At 31.8% G+C, this 27,872-nt stretch overlaps 3 protein-coding genes across 7 annotated transcripts; 2 read left to right on the plus strand and 1 right to left on the minus strand.

The window, feature by feature from the left end:
• The first annotated feature begins 3,974 nt into the window (after positions 1–3,974).
• On the plus strand, positions 3,975–8,477 carry LOC108325070 (uncharacterized). Of its 5 annotated transcripts, XM_017558066.2 has the most exons (6): positions 3,978–4,149; positions 4,248–4,302; positions 5,542–5,727; positions 5,949–5,988; positions 7,900–8,006; positions 8,105–8,477. In XM_017558066.2, exons 2-5 carry the CDS (start codon positions 4,300–4,302, stop codon positions 7,980–7,982), a joined length of 312 nt encoding a protein of 103 aa, XP_017413555.1. In that variant the 5' UTR covers positions 3,978–4,149; positions 4,248–4,299; the 3' UTR covers positions 7,983–8,006; positions 8,105–8,477. The 5 variants fall into 5 exon arrangements, with proteins under 5 accessions (XP_052731458.1, XP_052731457.1, XP_017413555.1 ...); XM_052875497.1 differs by having other exon boundaries at positions 3,976–4,149; positions 4,275–4,302; positions 7,900–8,477; XM_052875496.1 differs by having other exon boundaries at positions 3,981–4,149; positions 7,900–8,477.
• A 4,625-nt stretch (positions 8,478–13,102) lies between these two features.
• Positions 13,103–13,546, plus strand: LOC108324455 (uncharacterized mitochondrial protein AtMg00810-like). The gene has a single exon (XM_017557404.2). The coding sequence runs from the start codon at positions 13,103–13,105 to the stop codon at positions 13,544–13,546; it is 444 nt and encodes a 147-aa protein (XP_017412893.2).
• Positions 13,547–23,779: 10,233 nt separating this feature from the next.
• LOC108324307 (uncharacterized) lies at positions 23,780–27,363 on the minus strand. Its single transcript, XM_017557227.2, has 4 exons — positions 27,314–27,363; positions 26,815–27,238; positions 26,086–26,315; positions 23,780–24,170 (listed from the first exon to the last, which is right to left on the minus strand). Exons 2-4 carry the CDS (start codon positions 27,152–27,154, stop codon positions 23,892–23,894), a joined length of 849 nt encoding a protein of 282 aa, XP_017412716.1. The 5' UTR covers positions 27,155–27,238; positions 27,314–27,363; the 3' UTR covers positions 23,780–23,891.
• Positions 27,364–27,872: the final 509 nt, after the last annotated feature.

The following is a 27,872-nucleotide window of genomic DNA, read 5'->3' on the forward strand; positions in this document are numbered from 1 at the left end:
AGTTTGTTCAGAAAATTATTACTTATAGGGTTCGAGGACCGTAAAGCACCTACAAGCTCATCTGTGACACATCCTAATATGAATTCCAGTTTTGGTCTCCAAACATTCAACAAAAGACCGAGCGGTCTTACTTGCTTGGCGATAGGACCCAGCGTACAAGCCACTTGATCAAACGAGAGCTTACCGCTCAGTGAGGAACGTTCTCCGTAAACTCTCACTCGAGTCTCTTCGACTAAATGGTCTTGCTTGATTGACCGATCGACCTTATAACCTAAGGTATTTTGATGTTGATTGTCTTGTAAATGCATTGGATTCATTGTCTACACTTTTTTTGACAAGTTAAAATTCGAGTTGTTATACTTTTTTTAGTGTAGGTGATAGGATCCTGCAAACCACTCTACCAAGAGTAGTAGGAAAGCCGAGAGGTAAAGCTCTCTCACTAGGAAGTTCTCCAAGAATTCCTAGGTAAAACCGAGCGGGACGGTCGTTCCCGTCGCCTAGAACACCTAGGTGCGAAAAACCTAGCGAGACGGTCGTTCTCATCACCTGGAACGTTTAGGTGCGAAAAACCGAGCTAGACGATCATTCTCGTTGCCTAGAATTTCTAGGTGTTATTCGAAAAATTTCCCAGCAAAGCCTAGGTGGCAAGAGCCGAGTGTTAAAGGCACGCCCAACCGAGCATCTTCAATAAAGTAGTTTCATCTACTTAGTTGTCCATCCTTATAAAATGGGTTAGTCATCTACATTCTTTTTTGACAGTTCATATTCGATTGTTATTTTCCTTCAATGCATATAACAGGATATTATCGGTCATTGATCAATACGGGAAAAAGTTCTAAAAAAGAACTTCCATCAATTGCCGCTCAGCCTATTAAAAAGTTCAAAAGGGAACTCATAAATTCCATCGTTCGGTTAGAGGTGAGCAGTGACTAAAAGTAGCCTCCCTTAAACTCATATAAGTCCTATAGTTAATCATGGCTAAAGCCGAAATGCTTAACTCGGACTTGGGGGCATATGTATGGTATATAGTATGGACCGAACGGTTTATCAATCAACACCGTTCGGTCCATCCACTCAGGGCCATTCGGTCCATCCGCAACATCAACTACATTCTACTTACGTTCGATCATAACTCAACTACTCAACTATGATAAACAATTCATAAAACCGCTCCTAACTTGAGCGTCAGAGCACCTTTTGTAAGTACCTCCCCCTCCGGTCGAGAGTACAACCAAATATTCAAGAATACAACCGAGCAGAACATGCGACTCAAGCATTGTTAGTGGACACTAAAACTGCTCAGTCACTCGATAATACCGTCCAGTCAGGAGTGAAAGAGTGCAGAGCAGACAAATCAAACGTCAGAAGGTAGGAAGTTCACGTCAAAAAAATATGTCTCTTTATCTTACAAAATATTTACCGAAACAAGTAGTATAAACAACTCATTCCAACACTCAAATGAAATTGATGGGATTAAAAAAAAATCTTGCTGATATGTGAAATTTAAAACTACTACATGATAACATTTATACTTAGTTTTAATCATAGAAAAAGATTAACGAAAACATATGTTAGTAATATATAATAATGTAATATGTTAAAATGTTATTTTAATAAAAATGTAACAATTTTATGAATAATAAATTTGGTAGAAAACAATGTTACGTTTCAACCAAGGACCTCACACGTGGAAACAAAAGATTTTACAAAAAAATCTAAAAAAAACAAATTAATACGTGATATATTTTCTAATGGAATAAATATATTTTCTGCCTCTTCGGATACAACAAATTATGAATAGATTTGGAAAGAATCGGTATATAACGAATAAATCTTGCGAAAAGTGATAAAAAAAAATGAGAGAAGTAAGAACAGAGAGGAACATCTTGACATAATTAAAATTGAAAAGAATCATAAGATTATATTAATTAGTAAAACATCCTATAATAGATATTTTAAAATTTAAAATGATAATATATTATAGTAGCATATTTTATCAAATTTTAAATTTAAATAAAAATTATGTAGATAACAATAAATTATTTTCTCACTTGTTTGTGTATTTGAATATATCTCCCCCTTTCCAAAAGAAGAATGTATTTATCAAACTTATTATGACTTATTTTGATTATGTATCATAGTAGTCTTGTCTATTTTGGCATATTTTTTTCACCTATCATGTTCAGGATGTTATGACAAACTTTTTATCACCTATCATAATATGTATAAGTGGATATTCAATCTATTATGATAGATAGTCTAAATTTAAAAAGTTTGTTTTTATTTTTTAAGCTTTTTTTTATTTACCATTTTATATCCATTCAATCTACTTAAAATCTCAATAAATTCAACCGACCAAACTAAGGATTACAATTGAGTCGGGTAAGAATAGTGCCTATTTACAACCCAATCTATAAAATAAAAACTCTACCTACAATCCACCCGTTACTCTTACGAGTATCCATTTCAAAAAAACTCACATATATTTTAGAATCTACGGATATCCCAAATATTAAAAAAAATATATTTTATACATCTTAAAATAAAATTTAAATAAAATTTAAAAATATATAAAGTTTAATATAAATAAAATAAAATATAAATTAAAATTCAATTTTAATTAAATTTAATCTAATAAAATATAAATTTATTTTATTTTAAATTAAATTAAATTAAATATAAATTAAATTGTTATTTTATTCTTTTTAGGTAATAAGTATAATACAAATAGTAAATACCTGCGATTTATCCACATATATTCGTATATGCAGATTTTTTTAGCATCTCTAAATTAAACCATTCATATAAATAATTTTATATATTAAATTATCTAATAATATTTAAAACATTATATTATTATATTATGTAAATAAATCTACGTCCAATTTTTATCATTGTTATAAATATTGTTTTTGTAAAATACAATCAATATATTTCGTCTAAATGAAACTGATATTCCTAAAATTTTGGCGAGATGGGATGAAGGTGATTAGCAGATTATTCTGCGTTCCCTGCACTGATTAAAGAAATATTTATGAGCATCCTTGAAGCTTATACCGATGTAAATGATAAAGTTTTCAAACCATACAAACTGTTGCAATTAAAATTGGTTTTCTAGTTGTTGTTGAAACACATACTATAAGTCAATTTTTCAAAACCATGAAATAATTAATATGGAAATAGTTTCTTAATACATCCTACTATCTCATATCCATAATCTAATGTCTATAAATATACTTCATTATAATTTTGGTTATTTACTTTTTGTGAAATCTGTAAATTTTATCTTTGAGGTTTTAAAGTAATGTTGATTCTTATAATTTTTCAAAAAATTGTCATTTTTTTAAAAAAAATTTGTATTCAATTTTGTTCCCTATGTTTTGTGAAATTCATAATTTTAGTTTCAATTTTTTTCACATAATTTTAATCTCTTAATTTTTAATTATTAATACATTTATTGATTTTGTTTAAAACGTATTAACTGTTACATTTAATATGTCTGGATACTTAAATGCAAGGGATATCATAGTTTGAACACTAATTAATACATTTTTTAATTAATTAAAATATAAAAATTTATTCAAGATTTATATCTCTTCAGATAAAACAAGTAAAAGATATTTCACAATTTATAAAAAAAAAATTAAGAAAAACATAACTTAATACGCTTAAAGAATCTTTCTTTAATTTACGTAATCAAATATTTTAAAATAAAATGAGATACAATTAAAGTTATCAAATAAACAGATTTTACGAAATATAAAGACTAAATTGTGAAAGAATAGTTATAGATTTTACAAAATACTGTAACAAAATAAAATATAAAATAAATCAAACAAAACACATTAAAGAACAGTATAAATATGTTCGCAAAACATAGTTTCAAACAACTGTTTTGTTTTTATCAATTTATTATTTGATAATTAATTTATATTTTAGTTAAATATCTCAATTTAATATTTTATTATCGAAATTCAGTTCTCAATTAATTCGATTGTACTGAAAAATTGATTTCAAATCCATCGTCTTCTTCAAGAATATCAGAGGTGGAGTCAAGGTCAGGCGCGTGAACAACTAACTAATCAATCACCCTTTCGTGTGCGACTAAGAATACCACTTTGAAATCTGACAATTTTCACAGATTCGCAGGTGAATTACTCATCACCAACTTTTACCTCTTTTCTTGCTTCAAATCAATTGCTGTCACTTGCAACCTTTGTTTTCCTTTTTTGCAAATTTTTCTTCAGTTTTGGGGACTTCAATTTTGTTATCAGAGAGAAGCACCTGGAAAGTAATACAATGGTATGTTACTTTTGTGTGCCCTTTAGTTTCTAATCGTTCTTTACTGTGTTGAACCATGAATTATGGTTTCAAATTGAAAGTTAAGAATTTGCGTGTTTGTTTTGAAGTCATTCCAAGTTAAGGGAGGGACCTGGAACCAAATGTTCTTTTCTATTTGCTTTTAGGTTGTGAAAAATAATAAGAGGGAAAAGGGAATTGATAAAAATAATGATGGTCTTTGCTGTGCTTTCATGAGAAAGAAAATAGGAGATGTATGCTTGATAATTAACCTCTCTGGTCCCAAGATTTTGATAGAACAGAAGACCCTTGCCAGATGTTAGAACATTGGAGATCATGAAGATGTTTATAGCATGCTTGACTTTTGTTTCCTTTAAAATTGCAATTGTGTTACTGAGGTTGAATCTTGCTACATGATGGTCATTTTGGTTTGTGTCTGGAAATGAATAGTTTACTTTCTGTTTTCTTTCTATTTCATTATCAATTCTAGAGGCTTCAACCGGTGTGCTTTAGCATCATTCAGTTATAGATGGGGATTTGGTTGGTAATCATTGTTGGACATCTGTTTTGCATTGTGAAAATTTGGAGTGATCTTATTAGAAATGTTGATAGGGAAAATAGGAAAAGGGAAGAAGACCTTTCTAGGTCTGTTATAGCAAAAGAAATGAAAGATGGTTAAATTGTAATTATTATGTGATTGGGTAGTTACTTATCTTGGTTAGTGAGGACATTATAAATAGGTCCTCAGTTGTAAGTGGGAGTTAGCTTTTGAGAAATTAAACTTTGTAAACTGTATAAGGACATTGTGAAAAAGAGATTGTTCCTTTTGGGGTAACTGTTGTTTACTTTAATGCCTTTGTTTTTGTTATAATCATAGAGATAAGGAGCTGATCCTATGTAATAAAAAATATCTAGATTATATATGTTTTTTTATTTATCTCTACCATATCTTTGTTATTAGGGGGTATCAAATCTCCTCTATTTATTGTATTGATTCCTCTTTCTTAATATAAAAAAAGCATAATCAGTGCTGTCTCAGAACATGGTTTCAGCTCAATGCTTCTCTCTTTCTTAAAGTTTAACAGTTTTCATGAAGTGTGAAATGACACAGAAGTATTTCAGTCACTATGCTATTGCAGCAGAGAGTGTGTTTGGATTTCTAGATCTGTTTTGTTGTTGTCCAAAAGGGATTCTTAACAGGATTCCTAACATATATCATACTAAAATTTTGTTTATTGACAGGATATGTACATTCGAGTTAAACGTAGTAAGACAACATACTTCATCCGGTGCAAGGCATCTGATAAAATTAGTGACATAAAGCAGAAGTTGCAAGAACTTGTTGATCAACCAACTAATAATCAACGGTTAATTCTACCTGGTACAGGGGAAGTATTAGAAGACTCTAAGACTTTGGCAGATCAAAAGGTAATGTAATATTACATTTTCTGTGGTGTATAACTTTTATATATTCTTTATAATGTTTGTGTATATGTTAGGTTATATCTAATTCCTGGGTATTTTACTAGTCAATTCTTAATCTACAGCTGGCCAAAATATACAAAATAGTTTAATAGTTTTGCTCCTCATATCATTTACACCTGCATCTCACAGGTGTTGACAATTTCCTATATTTTTTTACTACACAGGTAGAGAATGATGCTGTTGTAGCACTGACCTTGAGAAAAGGTAATGTATATTATTATTCTTGAAACTAATCAGTGAGTTCTTGTTTGATAAGAAAATGTGTCCTCTACTGTATAGCTAGACCATATTCATATTCCTGTTATTCAAGAATAGGAGTGAATTGAAATCTATGTTGTAAAGCCAAGCCAATCCCACTATTTTAAATTTATTTGGTATTGTGAATTGTGACGGTGAAATAGAAGTGGAGGCAACCTCACAAAGCACATGACATTACTCTTAAGTAAAGTTTAGATGTAGTATAGGAAATGCAAGCTCAGCAAGAGGTGCCTCAATCCTAACATAAGGAGAAAATTAGAGACCATACCTTATAAGTCACATGGTTTAAGCGTCCTGGGTCCATTTCACAAAAACAGAAATTTTTGTTCTGAAAATTTTGTTCCTGTCCTCACCAAGGTGAGAAATTTTGACAATGTTGTTTTAGAAATAGAACGACTAATGCTCTTGATTATATCTCCTTCTATGCTGTTTAATATACACCTTTTGAACTAATCGGTGACTAGGATTCAAGTGGGGTTGATGAAACGAAGGATGTGCCTTAACTGTCTTCGTGACCATGTCACTCAAGCTTAGTGGAAAGTTTCATCACGCAACTATAGACCAGTAGTACTGTGTTGTATGAAACCGAGTGTTGAGTCGCAAGAAACCATTAAGAAAATAAACTCACGTAGCATAGATGAGAATGTTATGTTGGATAAGTGGACATATTAGACAAGATAGAATTTTAAAGGAATGCAGTAGAAAGAAAGATGAGATAGCATCTGCTGTAGAAAAAATAGTAGAATCTCACGTCAGGTGGTTTAGGCATGTATACAGAAGGCCAGTAGAAGCCTCAAGTTGGGAAGGTAGACTGTAGCCCTATTACTAATGGTAAAGTGAGGCTCAAAAAACTTACAGGCAAAACCATTGAGAAGGATTCAGAGGTCAATGGTTTCTCCATGGACATAATTTGTCATAAAACTTTGTGACAACATTTAATCCATGTAGCTGACCTCGTGTAGTGGGAAAAGTCTTGTTCGTTATTTTGTGAATTGTTGCTCCATAAGTTCATTACCTTTTGAGGCTTCAATGGGACTTTTTGTTTGGCAATGGCTTCCCTTTATCTACTGTACAAGCGTCTGACATGTCCTTTTGGATTTTTTTTTTGTTTTACCAAATAGAATATTATTCAAATACATTATTCTGCTTAACTTTTTTTTTTATTATTATTATTAATATCATCATCATCATTGTTATTATTATTATCATCTACTCATGGTTCTGAGTTATGAACATGGAATCATTGAATTATATAATTGATATCATTCTGAAAATGGCAGTCACAAGCTGTTCTTGTCTATTTTAGTGGTGGAACCAAAGTCTCAGTTTTTGCGGTATTGTTATTCCCAACAGAAAAAAGAAACACTTATTATAGGTTATTAGCATGCTATGATTTCTTGGAATAACACGCATTATTTCTTTAACTTGAAAGGGACCTACTAACAACACTTTATAACCTCGAAAAATGGTTTCTGTTGGATTTGCTGCTACTGTCAAGGTCAAAACTTATTGTTTCAAATTTATCTAAAACGCATCGTGTGCTTTTTAACTGGAGTTTACTGAGGTTTGAAAACCAAAGAGGCCAATATGGCAAAGGAAAACAAGATTCTTTTCAATCCAAAAGTTTGCAGTTGTCAAATGAGGGATTGAACTTAGATTGTTACTGGAATTAAAGTTGTCTCATCAAAGTGATAATTCGCTTATTAAGTGTTAACATGCATGTAGCTTATATTCTCTAATCCACCATATCTAGTTGTTGCAGATATACCTTTGACCACATTTTCTGTAAAAGAATCATTCAACACCTTTAATTTTCAGTAACAACATAACAAAGAGTTACACTTTGTTGTTTTCCAGATGATAATGAGTTTGAGGAGGTCAACATTGTTCGGCCTAACGATTTCTACCAAGCTCGGGATGCAGATGGTGCCAGTTGGTAAAGCCATGGCTAACTCGCATTACCGGTACCCTGCTCATGGAATAATTGATAAATATTCCTTGTAACACTTTAAATGAAATTTCCATGTTATGTGCTAATAGTACTGTTTCATTAATTTATCAGTTGGCATGATGAAATCCGTAATGGCTCAGGAAACATTTCCCCAAACGATTGATCAATTGTAGGAATAATTATGTACTTGTTATATAATACTGAATGCATTGCGTGAAGAGAATATGGCACTTTCTGAATCTTTTGAATCAAATTTGTTGGCTATAGTCTAGATTGGCTTTATACCAATGTAAATGTAATGCTGGAGGACTGGCATATTAAGCTTAGTCATAGAGAAGACGTGAATCATTTGCATAATATTGGCCATTGGGGGGCAGGTACTCTTAGTTTCTATATTTGTTAAAATTTTTGTAGTTTAGTTATTGTACTTATAACCTATTTTAGTCCTCAAGCAAATAATATTTTCTATGTATTAGTTCCTGCTGCCAATTGTTCAATAACTTAGTTAAATTTAGATGTTGAACACTGCACAATTTTGATTCCTTGTTTGTTGCAAACTTGCCAAAAACTTTTACTGGTTGTTAAATCAGTAAAATATTGAAAACGAATATGGCTCCATCAGCTCCTGCAATAATTACTGTAAGGAACATCTTCATTTTAAATTTCTGACAATTTTAGATCTGTCATAAACACTCTAGTGGTTTAACAAGTTACCAAAATGTTTATAATAATCTTCCATCGTGAGTTTTAATTTTATGGTGGTATTTTAGCATCTCAATTGTACTTGTTAGGGAAAGAAAACTATTTCTGATTCAATTAGGATATCTGACCAACAAAATGGTTGTCTGTAAACTAAACCTTGATTAGAGATTCTCTACACATCTCTTACCTTTAGTGAAAATGTGAAATCTTAAATTTCATAGTTGACCCATTTCTAACATAACTATCTTCCTCTCTACTTCTGAGGAACAATATCAACCTCACTAAAAGCTTGCAGAACTAGCATAAACTCACATTCCAATCAAAGATTAATTCAACCTTTTGTTCAATAGTCAAAGTAGTAGTTACACCGCTCGATCTAGCTAATGATCGTTTCATCTTGTGCTGACTCTTTACACCACTCGGTCTACCTAATGAGAACGATCGTTCTACACCACTCGGTCTAGCTAACGAGAACCGATCGTTCTACACCGCTCGGTCTAGCAAACGTAAACCGATCAGTACCAGTCATTGTACTCTGCTCGGTCTCTCATATCTAGACTGTTTGTTATGTTTTTGCTGTTATTCTGTTGTTGTTTCTTTCTCTATATATTTCTTCACTTGTACCGTTTTAACCATTATCAATAAACTTCTCCTTTTCTCTGCCACCTTTTCTCTGGCTTCTCTCTTCTCTTTTCTCTTCCCTTTTTCATTACTATATTAAAACTCTGTGATGGTATCAGAAGAAATTTCTGATGCTCTCTGATTTTTGCACCGTGTTCTTGTTTCTTTTCGCAGAAAATGGCTACCTTTGACACACATCCAACCATCTATGACCTTACACATTCAAATGTTTACTTTCATCCTAATGAAAACCCAGCCACATCCCTCGTCTCTTTGACCGCAAATTATCATTCATGGAGATAATCCTTTCTCATAGCTCTTTCTGCAAAGAACAAGGTAGAATTCGTTCTTGGATCAGCCCCTCAACCCGCCAAGACTGATGCTTCGTTTCCGGCATAGTTTTCGATGCAACAGTATGGTAGTTTTCTGGCTCCTGCATTCTGTCTCTACTGACATTCGTGAAAGCATTATTTGGATGGATTAAGCGCTCGATATATGGAATGATCTGAAGAACCGCTTTGCTCAAGGTGATCTTGCCAGGATATCCACTCTACAACTGGAAGCCGCTACATTGTCCCAAGGTGAGCTTTCTGTTATAGAATTTTTCACAAAACTCAGAGTTCTCTGGGATGAGATAGATAGTTTTCGCCAGACCCCGTCTGCACTTGCAAGCCCAAATGTTCCTGTGCAGTTTCTTCAATTCTTTCCCAGCGAAAACATGAAGATCGTGCCATGCAGCTTTTACGAGGTCTAAATGATCACTATACTAATATACAATCTCATGTTCTTCTTCTTGACCCTATTCCTCCCATTTCAAAAATCTTTTCTCTTGTTATTCAACAAGAACGCCAATTAATGACTGATCATATTACTACATCTGTTAAAGCTATTTCTTTGTCCAATTTTCCCTCTTCAACAAATACTTCTAATTCTGTCATTTGCACCTATTGTAACCGGATCAGTCACCAAGAAAATACCTGTTTTAAAAAACATGGTTTCCCAAGTCATGATAACCGGAGTGTCAAAAACACAAATAACAACATTCGTAAGGTCTGCACATATTGCCACAAAACTGGACACACCATAGATGTTTGCTTCAAGAAACATAGTTATCCTCCTGGTCACAAGTTTTTCAACAACAAACCCGGCCAAATTCACAATGCTATTTCATCTTCTGATAGTCAACCAAACCCTCTTTTGCCGAACGGCTTGGACCAAGAACGCCCTTCTGCCGAACGACTTGGACCAAGAACGCCCTTCTGCCGAGACCGTTCAACTCACGCCTCAACAATATCAAGTTCTTGCACAATTGTTCAAACAATCTGAGTCCAACATTTCTAATGTGCACGTTAACTAAGTTGGAACTGTTTCTACAAACATTTCTCCAGGTAATATTGTTTCAATTTTTCAAGTGCATTATGGTAATATCTGGTTACTTGATTCTGGTGCAACTGATCACGTTTGTATTTCTTTAAAATCTTTTACTTCTTATCAAAAGATTACTCCCATTCCAATAACTATACCTAATGGCAAAATTATACATGCTCGTTACAAGGGTACCGTTCGGTTAATCACTAAAATCACTATAATTATGTTCCTGATTTTTCATTCAACCTTATCTCTGTTTCACAACTTATAGCAAAACTAAAATGTCAACTAATTGTTTCCCCTTCTGGCTGCATTGTGTAGGACATACAAACTCAAGAGAAGATTGGTTTGATTAAACATCACAATGGCTTATATCTCTTTGACTCATCTGCTTGTATAAATAACACTAATTGTAGTCCTGTTATTTGTTCTGTTCAACATCCAAATTTATGGCATGCTCGTCTTGGACATCTATCACATGCTAGACTACACTTCTTGCAAACCAAACATGCTTACATAAAAAAATGATGATACTCAAATTCCTTATGATGCGTACCATCGGGCCAAACAAAAGAAACTTCCTTATACTGCTAGCACATCTCATTCACTGAGTTCTTTTGATCTATTGCACATTGATATATAGGGACCCAGTATTGCTTCCATGAATGGTTTTAAATACTTGCTAACCATAATTGATGATTTCTCTCATTATACATGGATTGTACCTATGTTAGATAAATCTTCTGTCAAAACTCACATACTCAATTTCCTTTGCTATATAGAAAATCAATTCAATAAAAAGGTTAAAACTATACGCACTGACAATGGTGTTGAATTCATTATGCATGATCTTTTCTCAAGCAAAGACATTAATCATCAAACTACTTGTGTGGAAACCCCTGAACAAAATGGAGTGGTTGAACGTAAACATCAACACATCTTAAATATTACTCATGCATTACTTTTTCACTCACATCTGCCAATTGCTTTCTGGTGTTATGCAGTTCAACATGTTGTTTTTCAGATAAATCAAATGCCTATATCTGTTCTACAGAATGATACACCTCACGAACGACTTCATGGATCTCCTTGTGATCTCTCAATGTTACGTGTTTTTGGCTGTCTTTGCTATGCCAACACTATTGCTGCTCATAGAAAGAAGTTTGACGACCGTGTTGTCCCTAGTATTTTCTTAGGTTTTAAACAACACATAAAAGGTTACCTATTTCTAAATCTCAAAAATCACAAGGTTGACATATCCCGTAATGTTGTTTTTCATGAAAATGTTTTTCCCTATCTTCATACTCATAGACAACTCTTTATCTTTACCATTGCCAATTCATTATAAAAATAATTATGATGATCTTTTACCGTTCGGTTCTACCAATAATAATACTTCACCGATCGTTCCTTACACTAATGATACTCTTCATAACACATCCACCGATATCAATCAAGTAGATGACACTGGTAGTAATACCTCTGCTACCATAAGACGATCCTCTAGATCTCGTAAGATCCCTACTTAATTAAAAGATTTTCAAACTAACAGTGTTGTTCGGTATCCCATTACAAATTACCTCAGATATGATCGGCTCTTTACTCATTTCAAGCATATTATTTTATTTATTTCGTCAAATGTTGAACCAACATGCTATTCTGCTGCTTCTAAACAACCCCAATGGGTTACTGCCATGTGTGCCGAACTTGATGCTCTGCAGGCTAACAACACTTGGGAGCTAACGACTCTACCTCCTAACAAAACAACTATTGGATGTCGTTGGGTTTACAAAATCAAATACACTTTTGATGGATTTGTGGAACGCTACAAAGCTCGACTGGTCGCCAAACGATATAAACAGATTGAAGGTCTTGATTATCTAGATACCTTCGCCCCCGTAGCCAAACTTACTACCGTTCGGTTTCTTCTTGCTATAGCTGCATCTCAATGTTGGTCACTCAAACAATTGGATGTTAATAATGCCTTCTTACATGGTGATCTTCATGAAGATGTGTATATGAAAGTTCCTCCTGGTCTTACTACTTCAACCAAAAATCAGGTTTGTAAACTCCAACGCTCTTTATATGGTCTTAAACAGGCTGGTCGACAATGGTATGCTAAACTCCATCATTTTTTACTTTCACATGATTACACTCGTTCCACTTCTGACAACTCTCTTTTTCTGAAACATGAGGACAATCACATTACGACCCTTCTCATTTATGTTGATGACATCATCATCACCGGTAACAATCATGGAGAAATTCAACACATCACTGATCTTCTTCATTCCACATTCCGCATAAAGAATCTTGGTGATCTAACTTACTTTCCTTGGTCTTGAGGTCGCACGTAACTCCAAAGGGATACACCTAAGCCAACGTAAGTATGTTCTGGATCTACTTGCTGAAACCAATATGATTAATAGCTCCCCTATCCCTACTCCCACGGTTCCCAAACAGTCTCTTGCAAATACCGTTCGATCTTTAGATGATGCTGCTACTGCCTCCTATCGTCGTCTCATTGGAAAACTCATCTACCTTACCACCACTCGTCTGGATATTATCTTTGCCGTCAATCACCTCAGTCAGTTCATGTCTGCTCCTACATCTGCCCATCAACAAGCTACTACTCGTATCCTACAATACCTCAAGGGTACCCTGGTACTGGTGTTCATCTTCCACGCAACTATACTGTTCAACTTAAAGCTTTTTGTGATTCTGATTGGGCCACCTGCCCTGATACTCGTCGTTCAGTTACTAGATTCACTGTCTACCTTGGAAACTCTCTCATTTCATGGCGTTCCAAGAAACAACCGACTGTTTCTCGAAGTTCTTCTAAGGCTGAATACCGTTCGTTAGCCAACACTGTGTGTGAACTTCAGTGACTCACTTATCTACTTCATGATTTACATGTCCCTTACACGTCTCACACTCTCGTCTATTGTGACAATCAATCTGCCATACAAATTGCTTCTAATCAAGTGTTTCATGAACGCACAAAGCATATTGACATTGATTGTCACATTGTTCGTGAAAAGGTTGCAACAGGACTGATCAAGTTACTTCCCATCTCCACAACCATGCAAATAGCTGACATATTAACAAAATCGTTACCTCCTCCTTGTTTTCAACTTCTTCGTTCCAAGCTTGGTCTACAAAACATTTACGCCCAGCTTGAGGAGAGATAATAACAGTTATATCGTTCGGTCTCATTAATCTATACTACTCGGTTGTATTGATTTAGTTCACAAGTCTCTTGACTGATCGTTTCATCTTGTGCTGACTTTTTACATCGCTTGGTCTAGCTAACAAGTACCGATCGTTCTACACTGCTCGGTCTAGCTAACAATCGTTCCATCTTGTGCTGATTCTTTACACCACTCGGTCTAGCTAACGAGAACCGATCGTTCTACACCGCTCGGTCTAGCAAACGTAAACCGATCGGTACCAGTCATTGTACTCTACTCGGTCTCTCCTATCTAGACTGTTTGTTCTGTTTTTGTTGTTATTCTATTATTGTTTATTTCTCTATATATTTCTTCACTTATATCGTTTTAATCATTACCAATAAACTTCTCCTTTTCTCTGTCACCTTTTCTCTGGCTTCTCTCTTCTCTTTTCTCTTTCCTTTTTCATTACTGTATTAAAACTCTCTGAGCAACCTCTAAATCTTGGACCTGAACACTGAACTTCTTCTTGAAAAGCTCCATAATTATGAGTACATGGATGACAATGATTTTTATTACCTAAATGCAAGTTGGAACAAAACTTACTTTGATGTAATATTTAGATTAGTATTTCACTCATTTTAATTTTAGGTGTTAATAGCAATTCTAAGCTTTGATCGTATTTGGGTCTATCAAGCACAAAAGGAATAGGGAGCTGTGACCAAGGGAGTTGAAGAAATCAAGAAACACATGACTGACATTCAATCTCAATAATGGACCATACAACTTTGGCAATTACCTCCTGCACCCCATCAATTTCTTCCATCAATATAAGGAAAATACTTAAATACCCTTCATAATTGCATCATATACCCACAGGCTGTCCACGACTAGAGAAGGAGAGAAAATTACAAAAGACTCCATTCCGAAAGGTTTTTCTAAAAAATATTTCGTATGTTCTAGAAAGTTTTTTCCGGAATTCATTTCAGAAAATTATTATATGTATTTTGGAAAGCGTATTTCAGAAATCTGTTTTGAAAAATACTTTTCAAAATGTATTTCACGTATTCTAGAATTTTTATTTTCGAATATTTCATTTGTTCCGAAAAATTGTTTCTGAAATATTATTCTGGAAATTCCAAACGTTCTGTTCCAGAAAACTTATTCTGGAATTTATAATATTATAAGGATAAAATGATTATTTTAAAAAATTAATGAAGTGCATGAAAAAATTGATGATGTGCAGGAAGCAATTGCCTACAATTTTCACATGGTCAAAGTTAGGATTTTGCTTGCTACACCCCATGATTACTACTTGCACCTTTCTGTTAACATCAGAAGACTAAAGTAACCTTCTTGCTCCACCAAAGTTCTCCACTTTCATTGGCACAGCTTCTTCTTTTTCCACCACCACCTCCTCCACCTCCATGGACCCTCGCATCTTCTTCTTATACCTCTTCTGAAGCACTTTCATTCATTAATGAATACCTTCTTCAACTGCATGAACATGGGTACTACAGTACAGAGATTAAAAAGAAAAAAAAAAGTGTTATTCAAGTTTGTATATATAGTGATTAATGAATGTGTATCATTAAAGGGGTGAAATTGTTAGGTGTTGGTGCTATGAATGAGTTCTTTTTAGAGCATCGGCATGGCATGGCCCACTGTATTTCTCTCCGGCCATCCCACAACCACATGTTATTTTCTTAAAATATACATTTTCAATTCTTCAAATTAGGAATGCAAATTTTGTATTTTAAATTATACAGTTTTTATTTTATACATTCTTTACTTTTTATAATTTAAAATATAAGTTTTTTAATTAATATTAATTAGTTAACATAAACAAAATCTAACAACTTTTAAAAAATAATATTGAGATTGATTAAAAGCTCATTAATATTGATATGTTAATTAATAATGATTTAATATTTAAATAACAAAAGTATTTAGACATTTTATATAAATTATACTCCAAAACTTATATCATTTCATTTACTATCACATAAATATTTATTAAAAAGAAGAAAAATAAAACACAATTGAAAGGACCAAACCGAACCCACATGAGTAAACAAAGAAAATTTTCTAAAAAGATTATATTGAACATGGAAAATGAAATCTATTATGAAAAATAAATTCTAAAATTATAATAAATGCTAAACGAGGATATGAAGTATAACTTTATGTATTTATTAAAGCTAAAGTAGTATATATATATATATATGTATATATATATGTATATATATATATATATATATATATATGTATGTATATCTATATGTATATGTATGTATATATATGTATATGAATGTATATATATGTATATGTATGTATATATATATATGTATGTATATATATGTATGTATATGTGTATGTATGTATATGTGTATGTATGTATACGTGTATGTATGTATACGTGTATGTATGTATATGTGAGTTTGCTAACTTGTATACGTTCTTTTTTCGGTTAGAAAACATTTTAGCAATGTGTACCAAGTTTTAGTAGACAAAAATACCCTTATATATCATGGATTCTAAGTTTTAAAGTTAAGGGTATTTTAATAATTTTCATTCTCAAAACTACAACCTCTCATTCCTCTTAACCCTTTCTCTATTATCTCTCTCACACCAACATTTTCTCTATCATCCTACGATAGTCCCAATTTAAAAAATTAGAAACACTCGCCTAATCCTAATTTACCTTCTTCACTTATCCTATTTGTTTCTCTCTCAACTTCATACACTCTCTCACCCACACACAGTAACTCGCGACATCGCAATTTGTTGCTCTTACTGTGTTCATTCATTTGTTTTTCACTTTAATAACAAAATAATTGATGATGTTGATGTTGATTTTTTATTAGAGGGTTATGTTATATCTTTTTCCTTCTGATTGTTATTAAATTTCGTTTTTAAATTTTAGAATTAGTAGTTTATCTCCAAGGAGATTTGATATTTTGACTAGTAAGTTGTCCGGATATATTTTCCAGAAAGAAAAAACCCTTATGTGAAAAGGAGATTTCGGAAGGGATAAGTCATTGTCCAGAAAATGGAATATACTTTTCACCTTCCTCAAAATAACCAACGTCAAAACACAACAAAAAATGAAGCTCCTGCACATCGTACTAAATGATTTAACTGGAACAAATTATTGAAGAGAGTTATGAACAGAGAAAATTGTTGTTGCTGACTCTGTCCCCATATTCAGAAAAGAGATCACTGCTCGTTCTCACTCGAATGTTTCATATTGATACGCATTTTTTCATTTCAATTTTGTAAAAAGAATAAAAATATTCTAACAAATTACACATCTTTTATATTTGAGCAGATTATAGAATATTGAGTAGTTTTCAAGAAGAACTGCATTGATATACCAACTAATTAAAAATCAACCAGAAATTAGTTATAACGAACTTGTTAGCTCTCAGTTGGACCAAAAAATTACATTCCAAAGTAAATTACATCATGTAAGTTTATTTTAAACAATTCACATCTCCAACTTGGTTGGTCAATATAAACATGATGTTGTCATTCTTATTTATCATTTGCCGCAAAAATGAAATTAAGAAAAACAAAATGCACTGAATTTTAAATTGGAATTTAAACTTAATAAATTTGTTAACATCACGTTCATAGTTTAACTTCTAGCTTTTCATTTCTATGATTTTATCAAAATTATAAACATGATGTTGTTATTCTGATTTAACATTTGCCACAAAAGTGAAATTAAGAAAAACAAAACGTCCTGCATTTCAAATTAGAATTTAAACTTAATAAATCTGTTACCAAACACACTCATAGTTTAACTTTTACTGTAGAGATGATAGAAAAAATTTTGGAATAAAACAAATGAAAGAGAAAGGATTGAGATAATGAGGGAGGTAAATAAGGGTTTGAGAGTTTCTTATTTTTTTTTTAGTTTTGAAAATAAAAATTATTAAAATACCTTTAACGTTAAAATTTAGAATGTATGATATATAAAGATATTTTTGTCTACTAAAACCCGGTAAACATTACGTACCAACTCAAAAAAAAACGTACACAAGTTAACAAACTCATATATATATATATATATATAGATATATATATATATAGATATATATATAGATATATATCTATATATATAGATATATATATATATAGATATATATCTATATATATATATATATCTATATATATATAGATATATATCTATATATATATATCTATATATATAGTATATATATATAATATATATATATATATATATCTAGTATATATAATATATATATATATATATCTAGTATATATATATCTAGTGTATATATATATATATCTAGTATATATATATATATATCTAGTGTATATACACTAGATATATATATATATATACACTAGATATATATACTAGTATATATACTATATATATATACTATATATATACTATATATATATACTATATATATATACTATATATATATACTAGTATATATATCTAATCTATATATATAGATTAGTATATATATATATATATATCTAATCTATATATATATATAGATTAGTATATATATATATATATATCTAATCTATATATATATATACTAGTATATATATAATATATATATATATATACACTAATGTATATACTATATATATATATTAGAATATATATATATTATATATATATATATTAGTATATATATATATTATATATATACTAGTATATATATCTAATCTATATATATAGATATATATACTAGTATATATATATGTTATATATATATATATATATATATATATATATATACTAATGTATATACTATATATATATTAGTATATATATATATTATATATATACTAGTATATATATCTAATCTATATATATATTATATATATACTAGTATATATATCTAATCTATATATATATAGATATATATACTAGTGTATATATATATATATATATATATATATATATATATATATATATATATATATATATATATATATATATATATATATATATATATATATATATATACTAATGTATATATATATATATACTAGTATATATATATATTATATATATACTAGTATATATATCTAATCTATATATACTAGTGTATATACTATATATATTAGTATATATATATACTAGTATATATATAGTATATATATCTAGTATATATATCTAATATATATATATATATATATATATATATCTATCTATCTAGTATATATATATATATATATTAGATATATATATATACTAGATATATATATATATATATATACTAGATATATATATATACTAATATATATATATATATATACTAGATATATATATACACTAGATATATACTAGTATATATATATATATATATATACTAGTATATATATATATATATATACTAGATATATATATATATATATATATGTTTGGTTTATTATCATTTTGGTCTCAATTTTAGTTAGCTTTATTTGAAATGGTCTTAATTTTTTTAAAATGTTCAATTTAATCCTTTTTGTAAATGTTGTTTAAATTGTTAACAGTCAAATGTCCAACTGTGCAATTGACATGTCATTTAACTGTTAACCTGCCTTGATTAAAATATGACGTAGCCAACGAGGGACTGCCACGTGGCAACTCCTTCTCCACTCAAAAAATTAGGGTTTCTGAATGCAAGGGGGAAAGGGCTTCTATCGTCACGCGAAGGAGAAACGACGGTGGAACTCTATTGCGCGTAATTTCTGTGCAGGTGGGTTCTCGCAGGTTGCTGCGATTAGGGTTGAGGGCGCAAAGGTGGTGGTAGCCTGGGTGGTATTCGCGGCAGCCATGGAGGTTTGAATGGCGTAAGGATTTTTGTCACGATTCTAGTTGTAGCTCGCCATAGTGACGATTTGGGTTTTCTACAACTTTACGAAGACGGTGGAGGCACGAGGGAGGAGATGATGGCTGTGCGGCATTGGCGGCGGTTAAGTAAAGTTCGCATCGGTGAACGACGCCGCTTGTTGCACGAAGAAGAAGCTTTGGATGGTTGATGGTGTCGATTTCGGAGGTTGTTCTCGTAGTGTGGCCTGATGCGAGGTTAGTTGTGGTTGGCTGCTGGGCCGCCATGGTAATGGCTTGAGAAGGAGAGGCAATGTCGTTGATGGAGATCCACGGTGAACGAATGGGAAGATGGTCTTGGTGGTGTTTTTGAGTGGTTGTTGGACGGGGAAGATGAACACCGGTGGTGGTGGCGGGGTTAAAGTGTCCACGTCAATCACTGATTCCACAGCTGGATATTTGGTCGTTATCGATTTAAATGACGTTTGCAAAAAGAAATAAATTGAACACAAATTACGACCTTTAGGACTACATTGAACATTAAAAAAAATTAGAAACATTTCAAACAAAGCTGACAAAAATTGGGACTAACAATGGTATTAAGCCTTCATTGTTTATACGCAAAAATCTGGAGATTATTACATTTTTTTTTTCTAGTTATGTAAGGAAATATAAGTAATTGACATTTTTGTTCTAACTTTTTTTACATATCTAGATAAGCACGTGATAATTTGTTTTTTTTGGCATGTGAGTGTTGTGACCATTGTTACAACACTTTTATTTATTTTTGTCCCGCAATCGTTTATAGGTGAAAGTGTAATTTATGTGATTTTCTTTTATCAATATAAATAAATATGCATGAAGACCTAGAAAATAGTATTTTAGAAGTGATAGTAAATTAAAAAATAATGAAATTTTATTATTTTAATATTAAAAGATTTTAATATAAAAATAATTGTTATAAACGAGTTTCGTTATTTTAAAATACATCATCTCTCTAAAAACTACAAGGGTTCTTGTCCCACCATGTTCATCTATTTGAAGATCAGAGAATGCTTGTGTGATCGTTGTAGTGAGATCTTCAAGTCTGTTCGATCAGTTTTTCAAATAAAGTAAGTGAATTTTCTATCATTTTATCTAGTTTCACGTTCTTCAATGCATGTGAGGTTTCTCTTTGTTGCATGTTTGGTCTGAGTTTTCTGTTAGATTCTCTATTGATTAATGGTTCTAATTATATACCCTGATCATGTTCTTTGAGCTGAGGGAGCATAGTAGGGTTCTCTATAACCAGTTGAACTTTCTAACAGGTAAGGAAAGCTAGTGTTGTATTTAATTTGAAGTTATAAAGTATGAAATGATAGTAGGTAGAATGTGAGTATAATGAATGTTGAATCGATTGCTTGAAATGAACATGATTGAATTAGATATGTTTGATTAAATTGAATTTAGTTGAATAATTCTGATTGGATGTGATTATTGTGTGGAATATGTTGTTTGCTTTGAAATGGTTAATTATGAATTTGGTGTATGTGTTGAAAAGAAAGAGTATGGATTGAAACAAGAGTTAGTTGATTTAAAAGAAGGGTGTTGATGAGTGATTTTAGAAGTATGAGTTTAAAGGGATAAACAACAATATGGGATGTTTTATAGAGTTATTTGAAACTTGTTCAAGTCATGTTTTGAAGGAAATATGTTGTAGTATTGATTGAGAGAAAATAAGAGGTGTTTTGTATGGATTCTCGGTTCATTTTGGGGTTTCGACAATTGAGATTTTGAGATAAGGGTTAGATGAGAAAATCAAAAGTTCAGGGTCATTTCTTAGGTTATTTAGGACTTGTATATATGTTAAATTAAGTGAAATTTGATATGGAGTATGTATGTTGTTATTGTATCATGTTTTAAGTCCAACTTGGAGGTTCCAGATAGTGAAATTCTAAAATATAGAAGTTGTAGTGAATTTGAGGTGTTGGGAAATGTTTTTGAGTTATTTATGAGTTGTTGCAACCTTTAGTTTACAAAAAATTGAGAGCGAAAGGGTTGATCTGAGTTTAGGCTCTCTTTGGAGTTGCCATAGTGGTTAATGCACCTAGTCTCATGTATATTGATCAAAGTGGTACTTGGTTTGAATTATAAATGTGTTTTCATATGAACCCTAAGGTTTAAAGATCCAATTTTATCAGTAAAAATAAGTATCAAGTGCATCAAACCAAAAAAACATAAGTGTTGTCTTTTGTCACGACGCTTAAGCGCCTCTGTTAGGGCACCTGAGCGTTAGTTTTCAGAGGCCAAGACGTTGAGCGCTAACCTTGGGGTGGGTGTTGAGTGCCAGGAAACAACACCTAGGGCGCTGAGCACCGCACCTTGGGCGCCTGACGCCATTTCTCAAGTCTTGGTTATTTGGTATTTAGGCTGTATTCTGATTTCTTGATGCATTGTTTATGGTTCCGTGATGAATTCTTTGAGGTTTCATGTGATAGTATACAATGTTTGTGTGAAGTATTTGCATATATGATTATGAGAGGGATATGATGATGATGAATATGTGGTTGATTAAGTGAATGGTTGATGGACATAATTTCATGACCCTCGTGGAAAGGTTACATGGTGGTGCCCTGTATTGTTGTAAGTATGAATATAGGAAGCTCAGTCTTGGGGTTCATCCTCACACTCTAATGATCATTCATTCTCAATTAGAGAGAAGTGATACATGTGGTGAGAGTAGCAAAAGGTCTTAGTCTTAGGTGCTTCTAGTATGTCCTAAGGCGCGTTACAGACTAACCTTGTGAGTGTGGTAGGGTGAAACTCGTTGGTAATGGCTCTGCAGAGCAAAAAAGGCTACCACAATGCAAGAATCGCCATAGCTCGACATTCATACTATATCCGGATGATCAAGTCTAAGTCTATTACATGATTAAGATGAATGTTTATATTGTGAATTGTAATACATGATGAAATGTTATTTTATTGAGATAAACTGTTTACCACTAACTTACTCTTGCTTTTATGTTCTTTGTCTTTGTGTATATTTCTTTTTTGCAATAATCACCTTAAATGGTGCGAGCATAGGGAGGGGATATCTCTTTGGTCGTTTCAGTGTGAAGAGGAAGATAAAACAACAATGTAGATAGGTTTGTTCATAAAGTGTATAATCTTCTTCTCTAAAAATCTCCAATATCTTATAAGTTTTAGCTATGTAACGTTTTATTTTAGTAGTTTATACTATTAAAATCGGATGTTACACATTGTCATAATTTATTATGATTGTAATGTTTATTGTGTTTGGTAAAATGGTGAATAATCTTACCAATATTATTTCTTTTTATGATTAATTTTCATAATATCATTTCAACGAAATCAGATTGAAACATTATCAAATAAATATTTAATTAAACTATTTACCTGAAGTCACCATAATTTAAAAATCTGATGAATACATATCTAGATTTGTTAAAAAGGGTAGTGTGCTTTTTTAATCCCCAATAAAAATATTTTCTACTGAATTGTATCTTTGTCACATCACATGCATGTTGTTCTGTTTTATCATTCCTTCATTTTTCCATGTAATATATTGAGAGGATTCTTAAACACAGTGTTTAAGTGTAATAAATGAAGCTCTTCTCTGTACAGTCTCACCATTAAAGAAAAACAAATCCTTTTTTACAGAACATAAATAAATTTTTATATAAAGATAACAATGAAAAAATAAAAATAAAGAGTCCCTCTATGGTCGATTAAAATTTAATTTCATCATCTGATTATCGAGATTGTTTCTATTAAATAACTGTTTAGATGTAAGAAAGTATTTGTAATAATGATATATCAGCATAATTCTACTGCCACATCATCCTAGTGTGAAGAAACTTCGAACTTCACAAGTTAAGGCAACCTAATGGATAATTTGTCACTGTTTGGTCATTTGTATGACAACAACATAATGGAACCACCATTTTTAGAAGAACAACAGAACATAGGTCAGTATGGTCTTTCTGTACCTCTTTTATCTTCTTAATTTATTAATCCGGAATGCAAAATTACATTCCGGAATTAGTACCTTCTGGATTTTCGGATGAGATAATCCAAAAAGTGAAAAAGAAAATAGGTAAAGTAAGATCAAGGTGGTAGCCATTGTATATTATTCTCCATATATATAAACTTCAGAACTCTATCATTTAGTTTGAAGATGTGATGGAATGGTTCATATTGGGATACCGAACAATGTATACATAAATTATAGAGAAGAATAAATTGGCACACCCGGTAAGGTGGCTCCAAAATCAACAATAAAATTGTTGCCTGTGACATACTCTGAAGAATCATGAATAAGATAACGAACTAGAGATGTCAATGCTGGATCCGAAGTACCTAATCTTCTCAAAGGCATTATTTTCCTGATCACACCTTCCAGCCATTTCTTTTGCATTAAATTTTCAGTGATTTCAGATTTGAAAATTCCAGGGCATATTGAATTCACTCTAACTTTGTGCACTCCCAATTCCATCGCCATGACCTGTCAAATACCATCACCCTAGTTATAGTGATATCAGTATGCTGTTTATTCAATGACACAAGTAGTAAAATCTTTACCAGCTTCCAATTTGTGCATTACTCCATCTATATAATTCGTTGAATTTGAGTATAGCAATTTAGAGCTCAATGCCATAAGGAGCTATACATCGTATTATGAGAAAAGAAAGATAGTTGAAATGTATTGAGAATTATTACGAACATCTGTCTCACTGGAATATTAAGAGCAACAATAGGAAGTTTGATTTCAGTATCTTAATTATATAGGAAAAGATTCCGTAGTTATTTCTATTCAAGCTACTTCCTTACATATGATTCTGTACGTAGGTGGTTGAAAAGCTAACCAAAATTTAGCAACAATCCGAATGTGAGTTCTCATACTAAAACTTCATGGATGCAACTCTTTTCTACTTTATCTAAAAAGTAGCACTGCTATTAAAAGAAAGAGACCAAAAAAATTAATTGACACTCGGTGCCTAATTCCTCCTTCTCCCCTATCATGGTATGCATTGAAATTATCGAGGCTACTGTGAAATACAATATTTCAAATGGGGCAAAGTAGTAAAAAATTGATACAATACAAGACATATATGCCGTTGACATAACTGCAGCATTAACTTCACTAACTTTAGAATCATGCCAAGTAATGATTCACATATGATGATATTATAAGAGTGTGCCGTTATCACTAAAGTTGTAAAAATGAATGTTTAGTAGTTTTGTGAACTGTAATCTGGAAATATCCCAAAAATTCTTAATTGAATGGATTTATTCATAATGAAGGGATAAGCTCATAACGATTCCACTTTCTCATTTTCTTTATCACGTCAATAAAGATAGCTTTACTGATTTTACGATGCTAAAGGGATAAACATAATCTGATCTCATACGGAAACTACGGAAGACGAGGGGATCATATAGAAACAACAAAAAGAAAACAGATACTTGTTTATAAGAAAATGAAAATTATACGACTGAAACACAAATATTCGATAACAACTGATTTTTGTGATTATCCCCTTCTCCTGTGTACAATTACCCTTTCATTCCCTCCGCCCTCCACCTAAAACTAACTAACTAGAGTTAGTTATTAGTTACAGTATTAGGCCCAGGCCTAATTCCCCTAAGACCTATTTTCTTATTCTTTCTTTCTTCTGCCTTTTCTCTGACTAAAAATAAAGATCCCTATCCGACTTATTCTTATTCAATCTAATTAAAGTATCCTGATTAAAATAACTACTTTATATGCTTACTGTTGTGATTGAACGAACTGTAGATCCAAACTAATTTCTATATCACCTTTTATCTTAATATTGGCAATTTTTCATTTCTATATAACCCTGATAAATCAGATAAATCAAACTCTGTAATTGTATATGCTAGGAATGAGTGCTGGCAAAGATCTATAGGAGGAAAGGGTTTGCATGTGTATCATAGGGAAAGGAAAGCATCAAAGTTGTAACAGGTTATTAGGTGGATATGAATGTCCTGTTATTTACTTTAATGTAATTCCTACAAATAAGTCCTCTTTCAAGTAAAGGGGAGAGGTTGCTAGGCAAATTCCAGTGTAATAAGGAGAAAGCTCCTTTGGGTATACTTGTAGTGGATGATACTTGTCTAAGTTGTCTTTCTATCAGCAATCAAGAAGCATGTTCAGTATTTCTTTTCTTTGTTTGGTGTTAATTTTGCCTAGCAAGAACTATTATCCTTACATCAGAAAAAAAGAACCTAACAGTATATCACAACACATCAAACAAGTTTCATCATCTTGATTCATTTACTTTTTGCTATGATGCAGTTGTCATAAAAATATTAAGAAATCAAAAGATAAAAAATAAAGAGAAAATTAAAAAAGATGGTTAGATTTTAAGAAAAAACATCTCAAATGGTACAATCACCTTGGTCAGCATATTTGCTCCTGCCTTCGAAGACGCATAGGCAACAGCTCCAGGCAATTGCCCCCGATTTAAACCAGCAACTGAAGAAACATTAATAACTGATCCCTTTATCTGGGCATCACACATGCGTTTGCACACATATTTTGACACCAACCAACAACCGGTAACGTTAGTCTTGAAAACCTGATCCCACTCCTCCTCAGACAATCTCAAGGGTGATTTAACACTTCCTACACAAAATAAATAGTGAAAACGCCACTACAATTTTTAGGAAGCAATCAAGTGTTACAATGTGTTCAAACACTTCAGTTATGCCCCCAATGTTAGAAATAAACAAATAATTTCTTCTCTTTTTTAGCTTGAGTCGCTCTATAATATTCAATACTTTTGGTATTAACCGTTAACATGACTAAAAAGTCAGGGTCTAAAATTTTAAAAATGACCTGTCCCTGGTCTGAGTGAAACTAGAATTGAATCCTTTCAGCAAGTTCTAATAATGATCATAATCGGGAAGGAGAAAAGCTTTCTACAATTGACTAATAACGTTTAATCAACAAAACAGAATCACATGTCATAACCCAAGAAAATAACAATGGAGACTAACACAAAAAATTTTGAACATTACATACACTATATTTAAAAAATTAAAAACCAACATAATATATAATGAGGTAACAAAAACAGAATTTAAGCCAAACAATAAGAATAGAAAATGTCCTAGTGGATTACCTCTGACACCAGCGTTGTTAATCAGGGAATCAATGCGGCCAAAGGCGTCCCAGGCTTTCTGCACGGCCTTGTCGATGGTGGAGGCATCGGAGGCGACATCGAGCTCGACGGGCACTGCGCGACTGTTTCCGGCGGGGGAGGGCCAGAGGCGGTTGATTTCGTGGCAGAGGGAAGTGAGGCGATCGAGGCGGCGAGCTGCTGCGACGACGTAGGAGCCAGCTTTAGCGAGGTCGATGCAGAAGTCTCGTCCGATTCCGGAGGAAGCACCAGTGACAAGAACGACTTTGTCTTCTAGCTTGTGCCATGGCTCCAGCACTTGTTCTGCTGCTATCAGATTCATTTACTTATGCCTTCAATCGGTGTTTCAATCACAACAAGATCCTCTGCCATGGATAATAGGGATGTCTTCGCCCACGGATTAAGCCTATCATCAACAAAAAAAAATCCATTACCTTTTTTTCGTGATCTGCAGGTGATTTGCTGGATCGTCGTTTTTTACCTTTACGATAATCGCATATATTTTAGAAAAATATGACTCAAACTTTGGATGAACATTATATTTTTGGACTGAAATTTTAATTAAGTTATCATATTTTAAGTAATATTAATTGAGTTTTTCTTTTAAATATGTAATAAATAAGTGTTGTGTAAATGATGGAATATTGATTATGAAAATTATTTTATTATGTGGAATTAAAATTTATTTTATTACGTAGAACTGATAAATCGTGGAATTTCGTATTTTAATTTGAAACCAAAAAATATTTTATAAATTTTTTAACATAAAATTAAAAAGTATATAAATTAAATTTTAATTTTAAATTTTACAAATAATAAATATGTATAATATAATATTTATATTTGATTTATCATATTAAAATATTTATTGTTTCGTATTTCTAAATAATAAATATTTGTAGATATTAATTATTTACTGCTGATTTTCAGACACATTTATTATGTGGAATTAAAATTTATTTTATTACGTAGAATTGATTAATTGTAGAATTTCGTATTTTAACTTGAAACCAAAAAATATTTTATAATTTTTTTAAAAT

This window comes from Vigna angularis, chromosome 3, assembly GCF_016808095.1.
Source record: "Vigna angularis cultivar LongXiaoDou No.4 chromosome 3, ASM1680809v1, whole genome shotgun sequence".
Taxonomy (NCBI): domain Eukaryota; kingdom Viridiplantae; phylum Streptophyta; class Magnoliopsida; order Fabales; family Fabaceae; genus Vigna; species Vigna angularis.